General features: G+C 31.8%; 3 protein-coding genes across 3 annotated transcripts; 1 reads left to right on the forward strand and 2 right to left on the reverse strand.

Annotated features, from left to right (window-relative positions):
- Window positions 1-27: 27 nt before the first annotated feature.
- Window positions 28-1,493, reverse strand: LOC110623476 (uncharacterized protein At2g34160). The gene is made up of 5 exons (XM_021768438.2): window positions 1,233-1,493; window positions 892-940; window positions 662-724; window positions 499-563; window positions 28-399 (listed from the first exon to the last, which is right to left on the reverse strand). Exons 1-5 carry the CDS (start codon window positions 1,371-1,373, stop codon window positions 307-309), a joined length of 411 nt encoding a protein of 136 aa, XP_021624130.1. The 5' UTR covers window positions 1,374-1,493; the 3' UTR covers window positions 28-306.
- A 5,566-nt stretch (window positions 1,494-7,059) lies between these two features.
- LOC110623136 (protein WVD2-like 1) lies at window positions 7,060-11,932 on the forward strand. Its single transcript, XM_021768039.2, has 7 exons — window positions 7,060-7,213; window positions 8,631-9,099; window positions 9,940-10,028; window positions 10,200-10,290; window positions 10,398-10,469; window positions 10,540-10,650; window positions 11,220-11,932. The coding sequence occupies exons 2-7, from the start codon at window positions 8,662-8,664 to the stop codon at window positions 11,511-11,513; spliced, it is 1,095 nt and encodes a 364-aa protein (XP_021623731.1). The 5' UTR covers window positions 7,060-7,213; window positions 8,631-8,661; the 3' UTR covers window positions 11,514-11,932.
- Window positions 11,933-13,103: 1,171 nt separating this feature from the next.
- LOC110622177 (probable WRKY transcription factor 39) lies at window positions 13,104-15,265 on the reverse strand. The gene is made up of 3 exons (XM_021766598.2): window positions 14,063-15,265; window positions 13,852-13,977; window positions 13,104-13,608 (listed from the first exon to the last, which is right to left on the reverse strand). Exons 1-3 carry the CDS (start codon window positions 14,857-14,859, stop codon window positions 13,461-13,463), a joined length of 1,071 nt encoding a protein of 356 aa, XP_021622290.1. The 5' UTR covers window positions 14,860-15,265; the 3' UTR covers window positions 13,104-13,460.
- Between the last annotated feature and the right edge of the window lie 50 nt (window positions 15,266-15,315).

Below are 15,315 nucleotides of genomic sequence, written 5' to 3' on the forward strand. Positions count from 1 at the left end.
GCTTTAAAGTAAGTACAATTTCCGTACTTAGGCACTTGAGTGCAGTAATCATAAAAGATATATATATAAATATATGGAAACAGTTCAATAACTCTGAGAGTTGTAGAGAGGTGCATATGAAGTACAATTGGCTCCATTATGCCATAACCATTTTGAGGGATAAAAAAAAACACCTATCTATATTTATATATATATATTATATATATATCCTTCCTACTTATCACTATTAGGCAGACAAAGGGTTTTGGTTTGGATGCATAACTACAGAAGTAAACATCAGGCTTTGCTGCTCCATAGTGTCTCTCCTCATTCGTTGTCTTTGGGCGATTCCTCTGTGGCTGTATTTGCAGCTTCCATCAGACTATCAAATTTCTCAGATTTCCCCAACACTATTTCGATCTACAAATCAAGGGAGAAATAAACAAATTAAATAGAACCAGATATCAATAAACCATTTAACACCCCTGCAAAAATAAATGATGAATACATTATATATACCTTGGCCTTCTGAACCAGCTTTCCTTTGTTTTCGTCTTTCATGCCTACTGTAGATGTCAAAACTTCTGTTCATTCAGGGGGAAGAAAATCAGCCATTCTTAATCTTCATGGCGAACACAAAGCCTCTTTTTTTTTGCAGGTTAATTAAGGAAGGGAATCTTACTCTTCTCGGTGGCTAATCCAGTGTTCTTCAATATCTCAGCAATTGTAACAACAGTGGTGATTGCTGCGAGGAATACACTTAGAAACTAAAAAGACAAAAACTACTTCCAAATTTTAGTTAGTATATTATATCACATTGAAAAGTTCTGATCAATTGAAGCATCTACGATTTAAAAATAAGAAGAAGATGATGATGATGACGACGATGATGAGTTCAAACAACATACGTACCCATGCCCAAGGCAGAAAGCTCAACCTCATCATGTTGCTGGATATACCTCTGTGAAAACAGATAACATATTACAAAAAATATTTTTAAAATAAAAGAGAAAATCCAAGAAAACGTGCAATCTAAAGAATCATAAATATATGAGAAACATTATAGCAATCACTTTATGTGCAAATTATCAAAATTCTCCAATTAGATTACACAACGTATAATTAAACGTTATATCTAATTCCACATTGCAGAATACAAAAATAACACAATGGAACATCGAAACAAGGAAACCCAGAAGCCTCGACGGCTCAACTTATACATCCAATTGAGAAAAAAAAAAAAAGGATTAAACCTTAGCGAGATTGACATAAAAGAAGAGCGGCTTCTTGGTGTTGGACACTTGAATCCTGTTCTTCTTCTGCTGCGCCTGGGCAGCGTCGGACATCTCTGTGGGTGCAGTTGCTGGTGCTGGAGCTACAGTCTCGACCGCCATTTTTCCTCTATAGATCTCTCTTTCTCTGAAATTCTTGTTTGTAGTCTGAATATTTTTCTTGTTCTGTCTTTAAAGAGCGGGAGAGTTGGGTTATCGAGGAGAAGCGATTGTTGGGTTAGACCGTTACAAATGGTGGTGGTTTTATAGTGAGGCGCGAGTGGACAGTGGTGGTTAATAAGACAGCAACACGTGTTGATTTGTCAATGGTTGTTGAAATGGTAAGAGAATTAGACGGAGCTTGGTTTGTTTTTGTTGATTAAAATGACGAATATACCCCTGATGGTTTGAAGAATAACTGAATAACCAACCATTATTAGTTTTTGAAGGCTAAAGCCTGAACCAAAATGGGCCTTTTCGATTATAATTCATTTCTACGTTTCTGGAATTTAGGGCCCAACCTCTCCTTTTATTGTGTCCCTCCTTATAGCAAATTGATGTAAAATTTATTATTTAATTCAATTAACAATATTTTTTTAATTTTTAAGGCAGGAGATGATACAGGTAAGATTGAAATGGAATTGGTTTTTTTTTTTTTTTCTGCCAAAGGAATTGGGTTGGGTATTTGAGAAGAAATTGCATTGATGAACACACGTGAGAAATGTCGGCAATTAAGGTTAAGGCATGGCATTACAGGGGAGATGGAGGAAATCAAAATAGGGACAATCCTAAATCTATTGAATTGTCATTTTCAAAGTGACGCCTTATTGTAAGAAAAAGAGAAAAAAAAAAAAGCAAAAAAGAAATGCCCGAATATCCCCACCCCCTTTCTCAGCCCCCACCACATCAAAGGGGTCACCCAAATATTTCAACATTTTAGACCATTACTTTGTTGCCTTGGAGTTCTTTCAACATTAACTTATTGGTTGTACTAGAATTTCCTCTATATTTTTTTTCTAAATAGGTTGTTCATTAGTCATAGACTTTATTCAAATTAAAGTTATAGCATGTTTGTCTTTTTTGGATAGAAACGTCTCCGTTATTTTTATTTTAATGAATTTTTTTTTTATTTAAATGGGTTGATATTTTAAACTTTTTATTTTAATTTTTAAATTTTTTAGAGTCACAAGTCTTATAATTTTATTTAGAATTGCATGTATTTATTTAAATTTATAAGAGATTTATAATTGCATGTATTTCTTTAGGTTTATAAAATAAAGTTTTTAGTTTATAGTTCTCTTTGTTTCCTTAATTGATAAAAAATTGAATTGATAAAATTCTTTCTCATATGGCGGATCGTCTCCATCCTCCTTGATAACTTACAAAACAAGATTTTTTTTAAAATCGAAAAAAGATTATCTAATAGTTATTTTAATTTGTGATAACATTGCACGTGTTTTTATTTTTTTTTAAATGAATGTAACGTAAATTGTATCATATTTTCATTTTGAATTTCATTTGGTTTCTTGAAAAGCCGATAGTTGAATTAAGACAATTTGCATGAACATTGCTTGACTACCGGTAGCATCAACGGATAAAATGAAAAGATCAATCGGATCTGAATTTGGATCTCCTGCTCCTGGATGCAGGGTTTCATATTTTTGGACTTTTTTTAATTATTTTTTGGTGTGCGTAAATTTTTGTATTTTAGTTTTTATGGGTTTTCTAGTATCAAGCCTTTATTTTTTAATTAATATATTATTTGGGAGACAAAAAAAAAAAACTTTCAGGTGAAACACTTGCAGCTGTAAAATGAATTAAATTCTGACTTTACCGATAAAATTCACACTCTATCTAATTTTACTGATTCAACAGTCCATTGATATTATTCTTGTAAGTTATTTTTTAGAAAAATGTCAAAAAAAAAAAAAAAGAAAAAAGAATTACACCATATGCATAATTAAATAGGCGAGTAACAAAAACTTTATTTCAATGAACTTTAAAAAAAAGTTAAATAATATAAATATGAACAATATTAGAAATGCTCCACGAGGTGCATAATGCAAAAACTTGAAGGATATGTATAAAGATGGAACAACAACTCATGAAGCTTCCTAGAGCTGTCCCCTTCTAAAATTATCAAAACTTTTTTCTTTAAATAATAATAAAAAGGAACCCAATAATTAAAGAATAATAAAAAAATGATTCAATAAAAATTCATTGCATGGATGGCCTTGGGATGCTTGATTTTGACAAATCTTTTTGCTTCTTATGAGACATCTTAGTTTTTGTTGAAGACAATAATTGAGTTACACATACATGGTCCATCCTTATTTGATGATTTTGATTGGACAATGCACTGCTCATGCCCCATCAACCATCCCTTTTCTTTTATTTATTAAAAAAATACGTAGTTTTATAAATAATCTCATTACCACTGAATCAATAATTTACATTAATAATTTTTTTAATAATTTAATGAATAAATTTCATTGACTATTTTATTTTTTATAGTGATGTATTATTATTAATTAATACAAATCTCATTACATAAAATAAAACACGTGAAAATTCAGACTAATTAATTAATCAATCTGTGGTCAATTAAATATGAAGCATATGGTTACGCTTAAGTATGGTGGTTGCAACTTATTCCTTGATTAAGATTGGACAATAAGAAAATGTGCCATCATTAATTCGTCCGACTAAAACAAATTTTTTTTTTTTAAAGTTGCAATAAAAAAATGATAAAATATAAATTCATATTAAAAAAATAATAAACTTATGGCTTAATCGTTTTGTATAATATATATATATATATAAAAGGTTTAATCTTGGCTCCCAAAAAGCTTACCATCTAATTGTCTAATTTGAAAAAGAGTTTTGACTGTTTGCAATTAGTCTCTACCAAAATTTGGGGTGAGATAAATAATTATATCCTAAGTTTCTTTGTCCCTAACCAAAGTCAAATTTACTTTATAAATATTTAAGAAAAAAAAATCATTTTTCATTATATAAAGTTTTAGTATCATAGTATTTATATTCCTATCCATTTAAATAAATAAATTCACCTTAATTATTATTTTTAAATAAACTGTGATCGACTAATTAATTTTTTTAATTATATTTAATAATTTTTTATGGAAGTTAATAACAGTTTAAAATAAATTAAATCTTAGCTGTTAAATTACAAGACAATTACTGATTTTACTATTTTAGTAAAGGAATTCTTAGAATAAAGTGGGATTAATTTAGGCTAAGAAGATTCCAAACAAGTCAAAAATGGGTTAGGTTAACGTCACTCACCCACTTAATGCCAATTACTTGATCTGTATTTTTCAAAGTGCTTAACCCATAACCCCACAACTGTTGTATTTTACTCCCATTTACAAATATAATCCCTTTTTCCATTTTCATTATTAAAAAAAAAACTTATAAAGTATATTAATTAATAAATAAATATCATTAGAAAATTTTAATTCCTGTCATTTAAAAACTACAGTCTCAGGGCTATATAAAGAATTTTAGCTCTTAAATTATTATTTGCTGAGTTAAATTTATATAATATTAAAAAATTTAAACTATTTTAAATAAAAAAATATGAAATTCAACATTTAGCCATTCGCAATTATATAAATAATTAATAAAAATTAGTGAAACAAAATTTGGCGCCAATTACTCCTCCATTGATTGTTGGAGCATGATGAAAAGGTGTTGTATTGGTCCCCTGTTTTCACTTTCTCTTCTGAAAATGAGACCAATTGGGTCCTTTTCTATTCTGCTTTAGGTTGATGCTTACATTTTTCAAATGTTGTTTTCCATTCGTTAGAAATAAATTTAAATTAATTATATTATCGATCGATATAAAAATAAAAATTAATCACACATATTATTAATTACACAATGAATTTTATTATATATGTTTTAAACTTATAAATTAATAAAATTGGATGATAATTATTTTATTTTTTATTGTTTTACTGTGTCAGCATAAATGGTGATAGGATAAGTGTTTGGATTCAGAAAAAAAAAAAAAGTAGAATTGAATGAATATATGAGAGAGATAGAGAGGAAAGAGGGAAAAATTTTCCAACGAAACGGCTGAATGCTTTTTGACTTTGATTGAAGGTGGGAGGTGGGAATAATCAGCACTCAACGAATTGCGCATAAATTCAATCCATTTCAATTGCCGTTTCGTTTGGGTTATAAAGAGTTGGAATCTATCTCATCAATCCCTTCCACAGTTCCACTCCAAAATTTCCTTTCATTCAACTCCATTTTCTTATTTAATTTCTATAAACTGTGTTAAGTTTCCCATCCTAATATCTCTGTAGTATTATGAGGAATGAGAGAAGTCTTTATTTTCTTTAATTTTCTTGGCATCCAAGCAAATAATATCGGAAAGGAATAAAGAATATAAAATGATAGACATTTCATTATCACAACAAATTAAGGTCAAATATTAATACCCCTTTAATTCCCATAACTGAATTGATCATTTTTACACTTCAAAACAAATTACCCAAATTTGGTTAAGATTTTGGCTAGGGAATTCAAGCCCTAATCTAGAAAGGAAGAACCCTAACCCAAAAATCCATCCAACCTTCCAAAATTGAATTGAACTACCTACTATAGTATAATTTTCTATTGTTGTAGTAACACTTACAGGATTTCTTTTTTCATTATGATCCATTGTTAATAAAGGATAGAGTAATAAATAATGGATATATTTAAGTGGATTTTATAAAATTTATAATTATAAATAGAAAAATTTATTATTTAATTTTTAAATATTATTATTAATAACAAGTCAATCACTTAATTTTAAAAAATTTATTAAAATATTTATTATTATTATTTTTATTTATGAAATAATTTTTTATCTATTTCTCTCATTGAAAATATATTAAAATATTAAATCATTCATTTTTTTCTTTTTAAATTTTTAAAGGAAAGGAGGTGGTGGTTTTTTATCATCATTTTCTTTATATTTTTCTTTAAAACAAATAAGAAACTATTTCATTAATGGAAATAAAAAAAAAATATTTTTTTAAAATTAAAATAAAATTTTTTATTTAAAAATAAAATAAAATTTTAATTTTTTTTATTTTTTATAAAAAAAAGAATAAAAAATTATTTTATTGATGGAAATAAAAAATAAAAATATTTTGATGGATAATAAAGTGATTAATTTATTAATAATGATAATTTTTTTAAGCAGATAGTGATAATATTTATAAGTTGAATAATAATTTTTTTATAAATATTTTAAATAATTTCAATAATCATATATAGACAGACTTATTTAGCTTATCATTTAATGTACAGAATAATTGCTATACACTATATTTTCTCTACTTTTGGTTTTGCTCATACGTGTCTTTTCGCCACCAATCCATCACGTCGTCGTCGGTGCTGTGCTATTTAGGTAAAATTCGGCCTCCAATATTTTGCCGTCACTTAACGTTGTATAGATAAGCAAAAATCTCTCCACGTTAGTGTTGACATAATAAACAAATTTTATTCTCTGCCTATTCCCCTTATGCTTTTATAAATTATTATAAAAATTATTTTTATATTATAAATAATTATTTATTATTATTTTTTAAAATTTCATTTCTTTAATTTAATATATTATATGTGAGACATTATTATGCACATTTAAATATATATATATATATATATATTTATTAATGAAATAAAATAACAATTTAAAAAAAAAAAAACTCAAGAACTATAAATAATCCAGCTTCAGTTATATAACGCCGTCAAAACTGAAAAAAACCGCTCTAGCATAAACATAAAACAGTTTTAAGCCTCTCGCTATTAAAAACCAAAATCACAGAAAGCATATTTTTTGCTTCTTTTTCTTTTTTATTCTTTTAGAGAGAGAAATAGAGATAGAGAGAAACGCGGTGAGAGGAAGACAGAAGCTCAAGATCCTCTCAGATCGGACCGGAATTGTAAGGAATCTTATCAACTTCTTACTGTTTTTGGTTTTTTTCTTCTTGGTGATAGCTCTGTTTTCTTGACCAAAAGCAATGTGGTTCGATCTACAAGGTTCTTTATTTGATCTTTGATTTTCTCTTTTTGAGGTTCTGCTTTCCTTCCTTTGGGTTTCTGCTCTCTGGGTAGCTTTTCCTTCTCACATTTGAGCTCACTGTTGGCTGATAAACGAGCTCCCCCTCTCTTTTTGGGTAATTTTTGAGGTGTTTTGGAGGTTCATTAATTTTTAGAAATGAGCTTTTTCTGTGGTTTAAGTGTTCTCTCACTCTATATTATTCTGGGTGCTGAGAAATTATCAGTTTGAATGTGAAGTTGGGTCTTTTCTTTGTTGCTGTTTCGGTTTATCTTCTTGTGTTTATTGCCATATTTTTCTCTGCGCCTTTCCGCTTTCTTTCAATTGTCTTTAGCTTTTAAAGCATGAGAGATTTTTTTTAAACCTGGTTTTAGCCCTCTCATCAGCCTTTTATCTTCAAATTATTGTTATTTTCTTTTTTTAATCAACCTCCTAGGAATATAATCATCTGCCCTTTGTTTCTTGATTCATTAAAGTCTACTTGCATATTATTTTGGTTTGATCTATACCATCTTTGCTTTTTTTAATTCTCCTGTGGATTTTTGTTAGGAAAATAGTGAAAATAATATGGTCTAAAGAAAAAAAGATTAAGAAAATATCGACTGAACCTAAGTTCTTCTTATATGTGTGCATGTGGTAAATACTTGTGGCATGAAACTATGAAACTAGATTAGGAGAAAAGTTACCTTATCGGTCTTGTACAAACAATTTATGCATATTTTGGAGTAATTGATCTTTCCTGCCATTATCTTTTATCTTTATTAAGCCTAGGCATCAGGATTGCATCTTTTTTGTGTTTACTAGTGGCTCTGTGCATTCCACTCTAGTTTTCGGTGTTGCTAGTTATAGTTTAATTTATTTTGTGATGATCCCGGAGTAATACATGCGCTCATGTACTTAGTAGATTTCTGTTAACCTTTTCTCTTCTTAACTTGAATTGACTGTTTATTAGTCTTTTCAAATCTTATCTGCTCGGCTTTTTCGATAAACATTTTCAAATTACGTTCTCAAAATTGTATGTAGTTTATCTTTTACTCAATTAAATAATTAGATTTATTTGGCTTCAACTTATGGATAAAAGTGTTAAAGGTGGCTTATCAAATTCAACTTATTTGGCTGTTTCTATTTGTTTTAACTAAATTTGACCGCTTGACATTCATGAAATAGTAAATTTTGTTTTATATGCTGTTTTATTTATTTATTTTTTGGTCTCTTACAAAAAAAAGTTTTATTATCTATTACAAGCTAAACATGCTGCTTTATGAAGCATTTTGATGCTAAGAATATTGCAATTTTTTCAGTTTGATGGGATTGGAACTCACAGACTAAGAAATGGATCGGAAGCCAAATGGTGTTCTAGTGAAGTCAAATGGTGTTCTAGTGAAGTCAAATGGTGTCTCTCATGAGAAAGTCCATGCTCTTCCTAAAACTTCAGGACATAGTGTTGAAGCAAAGGACTATGAGGCGGAATGCAGTGCAGAAGATTCAGTTGTTGCGAACCATGATGAGGAACAAGATGTGCTTGGTGTCAAAAGCACAAATTTTGATCCTGACCAAGCTGAGGCTAAAAATGAAAAGGCCGGTGCTCAGAAGTCAAGCAATGATAAAACTCCAAGCTTCCCTGCTTCAAAATCTGGTGCAGCCAGAAGCGCACGGGGGCATCATACTGTCCCACAGCCATTTGCTCTGGCAACTGAAAAACGTGCAAGTGTGAACACTTCAACGAATGTGAATAATGTGAGCTCCCCTATTGCTACAAAGAATTCACAGGTAATTAGAGTTCTCAACAGCTTTGTGGTAATTCTGTCACCCTGCTTTCCATTATTTGCCCAAGGGTTGCTGAAATGATGCTATTAACTCAGGGAGAGCCTTGAACCAAACTCAATTGATCTGTTTGAGATTTGATTAAGATTGCTATAAGTGGACTTTGGGATTGGGAGATAGACAGGAATGGGGAAATTGAAGGTTTTCTGAAATGAACTTTAGTAAGCACTTGATGTTTTTTAAACTGGAAATAACATGCTGTTTCCTGTTATAACTTTCTGCAAATTTCTCATATTTAATCTAGACCCTCTTTTGGATGAAATTTTCTTTCAGATATTTGGAACATAATGTTTAGAGATACAAGTGACATTCACTGTTTTCTTACCAATGCACCTGCCATTTTTGAGGTTTTTCTCCCCCATTTTATCTGGCGTTTTTTAAATTACTTTTACATATATGCATGTGAGTGATTATTAAATTGTGTTGAGCTAGTACTTGGCTTGGAGAACTTTGTTTAGAACTTTTATGACACAGGGAGCTGCTCATTTGGTAATAATATGTTCAAAATCCACATGATTGTTTGATGTTGGATTTAATTCAACCTAGATCCTCAGCTCTATATAAAGTACGACTTTACTGCCTTGGTGGGCCTTAGCCATCGATATAACCATATAATATAGTTCGCAATTTGCATTTGCCTTTGAAGTTTGTTATTTGTACAGCTGAAGCATAGATTGAATTCAGAAAGATTAATGGATTTCTTTCCTCCCTGAATTAGTGGTGTAATGCCTTTATATTTATATTTGGATATGGCCCTGACACTAAAACTTATGTCATTTCCTTCAGTCAAATTCACCTTCTACAGCAAGGAAGCCACTGTACCCTGACAATAAGAAGCTTCTTGATGAAGAAGATAATTGGTCTGTTGCATCCTCGTATCCTTTTCCAGATTAAGCAATTTTCCTTTTGAGAATTTAGTGTATTTTTACAGTAATTTACCAGCCAAAAGGAGGGAAGAAAGAAAAAGAAAGGCTTTCTTTAGATTTATGTTACATATAAAATCTGACTTTGTCATTTCTGGATCAGTAGTCCTTAGTTATATTTAGTACTGCTGCATCAGTGAGAACTGTAAAATCTGTAACCATTGGAACAGCTCCTACCTTTAAATCTGCTGCACGCGCGGAGAGACGAAAGGAGGTATTTTACTGATTAAACGATTGTAGAAAACGTGTTCCTCGAACTTTTTCTTTATCGACAACTTTGCATTGATCTCACAAGTTAGTTTCTTTATTATTGTCAACCAGTTTTACACAAAACTAGAGGAAAAGCACCGAGCTTTGGAAGAAGAGCGAAACCAGGCTGAGGCAAGATCCAAGGTAGATTGCTTTCTTTAGTCTTGTATATGATGCGTGTTTGTGTGCCTTAAACTTTTCTTCTTTATTTTAGGAAGAGCAGCAAGCAGACATCAAGCAGCTTAGAAAGAGCATGGTGGTCAAAGCAAAACCCGTTCCTAGTTTCTACTATGAGCCACCTCCACCTAAGGTTGAACTCAAGAAGGTATTCTGATCAGGACATTCTCATTTCTGTATGGTTCATAAATGTTGAAGATGCACCAAGGAGCTGGTAAAGCCATCACTTTACACAGAAGAATAGTACTAACTACTACCGAGCAATGACTGGATATAGCACTTCAGATTAGTTAATGAAACTTGCATTAGGATTTATTTGCAACAGTGAAGTGGAATAGATATTTTACTCTGGACTTAGTTTGACTTGCAGAACGGCTAGTGGTGGCATATAACTTGTATAAGCGTTGGGGGAATTTATTTAAGCTAAATCTGTTAGATTTCAAAATTATTATTTTGTGGTTGTCCTTGCCCACAAGCTCAAGCTTTTAGGTTTGAGCAGTTCTTTTGATGAAATCAACCCCGACTTTGCTCTTCAAAATATTAGATATTAGTAAATTAATGAATACAAGCTGTCAGCTGCAGTGTTTCTAGCCTCTTAATTTAGAATTGTTAAAAAAATTGAACATCATTAATTTATTATGTATGCATGATCATTTAGGTATAAATTCTACTGGTAGCCTTTGTTGGATGATGATAGTATTATTTATTTGTTGCCAGCTGCCATTGACTCAACCAGTTTCACCAAAACTAAGCCGGAGAAAGAGCTGCGGTGATGCAATCCAGCCATCGAACGATGAGGTGGGGAAACATTGTGCTCGGCACAGACACAGCCTAGGCAACCACAAAGAAGACTTGAATACTGCCATCATAGCCAAAAACAAGGTTCAGAACAGTGCACATACCACTAACGGCACTCGCAGTCGCAAGGCCAAGGACAGACCTAAACGGGAAAATGTTACAGCAAGAGCAGTTCCCGATATGATAGCCGAGGAGACAAACGAAGACATATGAGTTGAGGCGTAAACAGCTGGATTTTACTAACTCTAAAGTGAGGAAAACATTTTGAATTTCCTTAGTTACGATATTGGATGTTGTTTTGATAGGGAATAGCCTGCTTCCTTTTCAGCTGCAATGCTTTTTGTTTAAAGTGTTTTGTGTCAATGTGAATTGTATATGTTTTGTAAGTTACATAATTTACTTGTGATGTTACATATGAAAAGAGGTGATGATTCTATCATCTTGGACCAAATTTGTTGTCTCAACTGATGTAGGTGTCTGCTGTCTTAGTTCTTTGAAACCTTGACGAGTAGTTTTTCTGAAGGTGATCATTGACATGGCTTGATTTTGAGATTGCTGAGGTTGTAACTTAAACATTTTTTTCACCCTTTTTAGTGCTGGGCATGAACACTCCTGATGATAGTTTTTTCTTCTTTGAATGCTCTAAGGATCTCATTCTTTTCCCCTTTGTGCATGTCAGTAACAGAAGCGCTAATTTTTCATTTTTTTTAGCAGCGGATTTGGAAATTGGGAATTCGAATCTCAATTAATCACTGAACTAAATCAGATTAGGTTATAAAATGTGACTATAATAAGTGCATATTTAACTTTATTTTGGATCAATTTTAATATAAAATTCCCTTTCCTCTATCACTTCATTTATTTATTTTTTTCACAAAAACATATGAAAGTAACAAAATCTATAATTAACGGAAAAGGACTTAAATTTAATATATTTTTAAATATAATGGAAGATAAATTAAAATATTCAATTAATTTACCATTTAGCACAGAAACGGATTAAAATTGATTTAGGGCCAACCTAGTTTGGACATCATCATAATAAAAGAATTGAAATTGATTGATGTTTATTGATCATCAATCACAAATATTTACATATAATCCATAAATAGAGCTTATACAAAATCCATCAACCATTCCTTTATCATTAATTCTTGCCTTGGACGGCTTTCACTTCTTCTAAATAAGATATGAATATAATCTTACCTAAAATTTATATGAAAACGTGTTTAATAATTATTAAATATTTTATATATATAATCGATCAAAATACCTCTATTAAATTATAAATATCGTAGATTAAGTTTTTCTTTTCTTTTTTTTTTTTTCAAATTGTAGGTTTTGTTAAAATTATAAAATAATAATAATAAAAGAAAAAGGTGTCGAGAAAGCAATATTAGATGACACTAAACTTCTTAATGCTCTCTCTATAGAGCTTATATGGAATTCAGAAGTGGGAATGGACAACTTTTCATGTTTTAAAATCTGCCAGGACCTAGGCTAGGAGGGATTTCTTCCATTAATGCACTGCTCTTCAACCATAGCTGCACTTCTGGTACAACTGATTCTGAGTGTTCAGATTTTGAGAAGACAGGGGTGTTATTATCAGAACATCATGCAAAGACAGTGAACGACATCACTGAACTATGTAAAAACTTATAATTGTCGGAAACCTGAGAAGATTATACATGCACACGGGGAAATGAAATGGTACAATTGATTTTCTCCCATTTTTGTTCAGCCATGGATGAAGATAATATCCATCCGCCGCATGACTTCAAGCATCAGTCAACTCAAGAAGCATAATTATAATTATACAAGTGAGATTCAAATTTCATTCTATGCGTGTGTCCTTCATTTGGAAACCCATGAGTTCAACAGAGAGATACTTGCACAAGGCGGAAGAAATGTAACTTAGATATTTAAGGTAGCACAAGTTTACAATTTTTAAACCCTATTCTATATAAGAGCAGCTCAAACCGTGCGAACCCAACTGTCAACTAACCATAAATCTGATCCATCGTTTGTTGTCACGGATTCGAATCACATATTATATACAGTAGTAATTCACAAATACAGAGAAACCAGTTTCTGTTGGACTTGGAACATTTGGAGATTTGAGCTCTTGGGGTAAGTTTGAATGAAGATATCTTCTAAGTTTCATGTGTAGGCAGATTGTGATGAGAGTAATCTGGAATGATTATGCTCACCTTCATAAGTGACAATTAACATTGATGGATCTTCCAGGCATCTCTCAACATGCTTCCTGGCTGGGCAACCTCTCAAACTGCTGCATTTGTAATATCCCCTGCATTAAAAATTTGTTTCAAGCTATGAGTTTTAGCTCATTCGGACCAATATCTCAAGTTCGAAACCCAGTTGGAATCATATCAACAGAGCAAAAATAATGATTTCAAAAGTGCATGTCCAGGTCAATAGCAACAACTTAGGGTAGCTTAGCTCATCATTGATATGCATAAGAGCAATTCAAGAACATGAAAAATTAAACCAGAGGTGCTTTTTAATAATAAATCTTTAATTAGATAAATACCTGGGATGTGGAGAACCCTTAATTGGCTTTTGGCCATATTTCCTCCATGAATACTCATCAGGAGGAATATCTGCAACTTTGTTACTAATAGCAGGCACCTTTATGGATCTCTTCACCCTCAGTTTCCTAGAAGCAGAAAACAAAGGAAATTTATCTCAGCATAAGCATAATACAGCAGAATTAGAGAATGAGATAGAGAATTGAGTCTGACCTTCTCTTTGAACAATGACATTTACCAGTGCTTCCACATTTCACACTGCCATCTTCTCCTCTACCAGAACACCTTCTCTTTGTCTGTTGTGAGATATGATCAGATGACTGAGGCACACCTATCAAATGGAATGAATCTCCATTAAAGTTAGCCACAGCACCATCCATGCTCAGGGATGATATGTATGATCTTGTTGATGACATGGCTTGTGTGCAAGTAGACCCATCAAATTTAAGATTAATGCCACTGTTACTCCTAGAGTACATCATATCAGCTTGATATTTCAGTTGTTGCTGCTGCTGAAACTGCATCCTCTGTATTTGCTGCTGTTGTTGAAGGAACTGGTAGTGTTGTGATGGTTTTATTTGGGGATTTTGGAGTGGAGGCCTAGCATTTGAGTTCATTTCAAGTACTGGGTTCTCAATAAAACATTTCTGGGTGGTTGTTTGCATACAAGATTTAGACTTGGAATCCATTTCAGTAACTGGGGTTTCAAGAAAATTAGCAGGGACCATCTGGAGGGGCTTTGGTGCCAAAACTGTTGTGCAATTGGGGCTATCTAAGAAGATGTTTAGAGGCAAAGATGGTCTAAACTTCTTCATCTTTCTCACTCTTCCATGACCAAAACTATTGCTTAGAAGAGACACTACTCTCTTAAACTTAGACACAGTCTCTTCAGTTTCCATCATCAAGTTCCTTCCAGGAACTTGATCTCTGGGTTGACAAAGGAGGCCAACAACTCTATGGCAGCTCTCAACAGCTGCCTTGTTTGCTTCCTCGATCTCTTCCATATTCATCTAAAAACTTAACGAACCAATTGTCAATTGTTAAAACCCTTACAAACCCCTAAAACCAAGTACATCAGGAAGACAGCTCAAAGGCTCAGACTACCAGCACAAGGACAAAATACCCAAAAAACCATTTCCATAATGGCATATCCTCAAATGGGTATTAATCAAAACTCGATACCTTTGCACCATCAAAATGTTTTTCAAAACAGAAGCAGAGCGAGGCTGAAAGGCTTCATACTGAAATCAAAGAACTACCCAGATGAAAAAAATAGCCAATTTTCCAAGGAACTAAACCAAAGAAGACAGATAAAAACAGGTATTTGTTAATTTTTTTTAAGTGAGATCCTATAAAGAAGGTCTATACCATAGTGTGAAAGAGAAGACTCGAGTTCTCTTTCTAGGATTTGTTAAAATGGCTCAAAAGAAAACAAAGTCGCTCTTTAACTCAAAACAACATAAACA

Source organism: Manihot esculenta, chromosome 9 (genome assembly GCF_001659605.2).
Source record: "Manihot esculenta cultivar AM560-2 chromosome 9, M.esculenta_v8, whole genome shotgun sequence".
In the NCBI taxonomy this organism is placed as follows: domain Eukaryota; kingdom Viridiplantae; phylum Streptophyta; class Magnoliopsida; order Malpighiales; family Euphorbiaceae; genus Manihot; species Manihot esculenta.